The 3,886-nt window shown below is 34.7% G+C and overlaps 1 protein-coding gene across 1 annotated transcript; it reads left to right on the forward strand.

Moving 5' to 3' along the window:
- The first annotated feature begins 3,372 nt into the window (after positions 1-3,372).
- Positions 3,373-3,678, forward strand: LOC138385683 (keratin-associated protein 21-2-like). The gene has a single exon (XM_069471941.1). It carries the CDS (start codon positions 3,373-3,375, stop codon positions 3,676-3,678), a length of 306 nt encoding a protein of 101 aa, XP_069328042.1.
- The last annotated feature ends 208 nt before the right edge of the window (positions 3,679-3,886 follow it).

A 3,886-nucleotide genomic window follows, 5' to 3' on the forward strand; every position in this document is an offset into this window, starting at 1 on the left:
TGTATGAGTGTTCATGTCTGGATAACAGACTTAAATCTTAGGTGGGAAACTATTAGAATTCTAGAAGAAAATGTAGGAAAGACTCCTACAGACATTGGTCTAGGCAAAGAATTTATGAATAAGACCCCTAAGGCAATCACAACAACAACAAAAATAAATAAATGGGACCTGATCAAATTAAAAAGCTTCTGCACAGCCAAAGAAACAGTCATGAGAGTAAACAGACCACCTACAGAATGGGAAAAAATTTTTGCATACTATACATCAGATAAAGGACTGATAACAAGAATCTATTTAGAACTCAGGAAAATCAGGAAGAAAAAATCGAACAACCCTATCAAAAAGTGGGCAAAGGACATGAATAGAAATTTTTCAAAAGAAGATATAAAAATGGCTAACAAACATATGAAAAAATGTTCAACATCTCTAATCATCAAGGAAATGCAAATCAAAACCACAATGAGATATCACTTAACTCTAGTGAGAATGGCCTTTATCCAAAAGTCCCAAAACAATACATGTTGGCGTGGAAATGTGGTTTTGATTAGGACCTGAACTCTTCTGAACCTTAGCCTCTTCATTAGTTAAAATGATGTTCATAATTCATAATCTGGTAGTTTCACAGAATGATTTTAAGTCTCAAATATAGACATTTGAAGAGGAAATATTTCCAATAGAAAAAGAATTTTACTGCCTAGTTGTGAGTGGAGTTGGATAAAATCACCTTTTGACTCATATTAAATTAAGTAAAAAGAGGGGATATGCATATTTTCTGTCATGTGATTCTCATAGAACTTTTAGAATATGATCTCATGAACCAGTGGGGCCTTTTTATAGGGACAGATTACTCATGCCCATGGAAATCTTCAAGTGCAGTATAGCCACACTTCCAAACACAGACTGACTGACTTTTACATAGCATTCCTATGACAGTCTGGGAATGCAGAAATTTACTTTCACCCTATTTAATACATAGGCACGTTTCCAATTTAGGTGTTGGTCATTTTAATGAATTTTCATGGTTGCTAAGCTTCCAAATATGCTATGAAGGCAAGCCCTGTGCTGTACTGCTTGATTTCATATTTTTACAAAAATATTACCATGAAAAATGCTTCAGGGGCAAGGTGAACTGAAATAATTACATGATAGTTCATTTTCTGAGGGTGTTTGGTCATTTTTGAAAAATTTTTAATGAAAAACATTAATTGATATATATGTATATTTATCATGCATATATATCTTATACATACTTTGAAAATAGTAACATTAAAGCAAATCCTAAAATATTAGTATAATATGTAGATCAATACAAGTACATAGAGAAATTTGAAAAACTGTTATTGGGGAATGCTTATATTTTGATAAAGGAAAGGGGTAAATAAATAAATATATTGTCTCTGCTATATGTCAAGGTATGGGCTACAAACTTTATATTTCCTATATATTTTCCATAGGCCTCTTGACAAAATTTTTAAATGCATGTTATTATTTTTAATCCCATTTGGCAGTTGCAGAAATTGAGGTTCATACAGGTTGAGGACTTTCTCAATGACTGTAAAATTATTAAATGGCTCAGCCAGGAAACTAATCAATCTGTCTACCCTCTTAACAAATGTTTTAAAGTGCACAATACAGTATTTTCAACTATAGCAAAACAACTTTTCAATCCATACATTTGGTGAGTAGAATATCCCTTCCAAGTTTTTCCTTGCTTGAGTATTTTTCACAGCCTTAGAGTACCATGCAGTTTCTTCATATTATATAGATGCTCTTTTATTATACTTTATAATTTTTATATGAAACTTTCCCTGATTAACCAACAGTGTGATACTTTTGTCTTCTGATTGGACCCAGACTGACACAGATAGTTTTAGTCCTAGAAACCATTTGTGTATATAAAGTAGTGAAGTCAGTGGTAGCAGACAAGATTATCTAGTGTGTAAAGTAAGAAGCAAAGATGGAGGGTATAGTAGCCACAAGAATCCCCAAACTTAGGGCAAAGTTGAAGAGGTGCCAATGAAGAGAGGTCATGGACCACAGACCCATTTATCATAGATGATGGAGAAGATGAAGTCAAGTCAAAGAGAGGATGAAGAAGAAATCCCATGGAAAGGTTAACTATTATTAATGTCATAGTGTAAGGTATTCAGCAAAAGCAGTGTGAGTAAGTATCATTATTAAAATTTTGTTTTGGAAAGACAGGTGAGACTACAGTCAAGAAAATACTGTGAATGATTAAATCAAGCTAATTAAGAAATCCATCACCTTATATACTTATGCATTTATTGTGGTGAAAATATTTCAAATCTACCCTTTTAGAAATTTTTGAAATATACACTGCATTATTATTTACTATAGTCACCATCTGTGAAATAGATCACTAAAGCTGATTCCTCCTATCTTACTGAAATTGTCTGTCCTTTGATAGAGTTCTCCCATTCCCCATCCACTCCACTTGTCTGGAGGTATTAATTATTGATTAGTTACATTTTAGTGGGAAGCAATGACATGAAGCACAAATGTGAGAGTAGTCTGAGTAAACCCACAGACAGATCTGTGTTTAAGAATTGGACTTACCTGTTGGACTTCATCAACAAAGATGTTATGAGCCAAGGAATTTCCCTAACCATAAATTGAAACTCTTGGACAAGTTTGTTGTTTATATAATAAATGATCTATCTCCTTATATAATTGACCCATCAGAAGTTTAACAAAATTTTTTCCCTCAAAGAAGGAAAATAATGTCATAACTTGCCTGACAAAAATGGGGATGGACAAGCTTTTTTTCAGAGAGAAGAAGAAGAGTGTTTGAGGGAGTGGGTGTAACATGTTGAAAATACTTAATTCCTCTTCCAAAATCCATGAAAAGTAATTCAGAGTCATTATAATGGAAAAAACAAAGTATTAGGGAAGAAATAAAAGAAATTAAAAAGATGATGATACTAAAAGTAGTGAGTAGAACTCATAATTTAATAGATGATTTCCAAAATCATGAAAGAGCAGAATAACAAACACATATCTATAGGTCAAACATACTTTGATGATATGTTATGTTATGGTCATGAAATGAAATTATGGAAGCTACAATTATAGTTGTATAAGCTGGAGTGCTTAGGAAATGTTATATTTATTTCCTCTGAAGGCTTGAACAACTTCCTGGAGAAGCAGTAAGTAAATTATGAATTCCTAACAAAGTGGTTGTATACAGAATGAGTTCTTTATAGGCAAATCGTTGTCAGATGAGAGAACAGGGACCATGTGAGTATGACCCATCCATCCCTGAGAGTATATAAAGATGCCAGAAGAGTAGATGACACTCACACTTCAGAAATATTCTCCTACATCTCACCTGAAACCTCACTTCCTGACACCATGTGTTGCAACTACTATGGAAACTCCTGTGGAAGCTGTGGATATGGCTCTGGCTGTGGCTATGGCTGTGGCTATGGCTGTGGATATGGTTCTGGCTATGGCTCTGGGTATGGCTGTGGCTATGGCTGTGGCTATGGTTGTGGATACGGAAATGGCTGCGGATATGGAAGTGGCTGTGGATACAGGTCTGGCTGTGGATATGGCTGTGGATATGGAGGTACCTTTGGATATGGCTGTGGTTACGGCTCTGGATGCTGTGGCTACCGACCACTTTGCTACAGAAGATGCTATTCCTCTTGCTGCTAATCATCACTGCAGATCATCCTTGCCTTTGAAATGACCACTCCATGGTCAAGTGCAATTGAAATCTCCCCAAAGTAAAGATTGACTGTTGTCTGCTGGGTACCTGAATTAACATACAAAAAGCTGTGTGCAGTGGATAGAAAATGAACAATTCCATCACATCACTGAAGACAGTAGATTTTATTCTGATTAATTTTCAAAAGTAAATTCC

Source organism: Eulemur rufifrons, chromosome 7 (genome assembly GCF_041146395.1).
Source record: "Eulemur rufifrons isolate Redbay chromosome 7, OSU_ERuf_1, whole genome shotgun sequence".
NCBI lineage: Eukaryota > Metazoa > Chordata > Mammalia > Primates > Lemuridae > Eulemur > Eulemur rufifrons.

Coding starts and splice junctions, on each gene's coding strand:
- LOC138385683 (XM_069471941.1), top strand. CDS start 3,373: ATGTGTTGCAACTACTATGGAAACTCCTGTGGAAGCTGTGGATATGGC.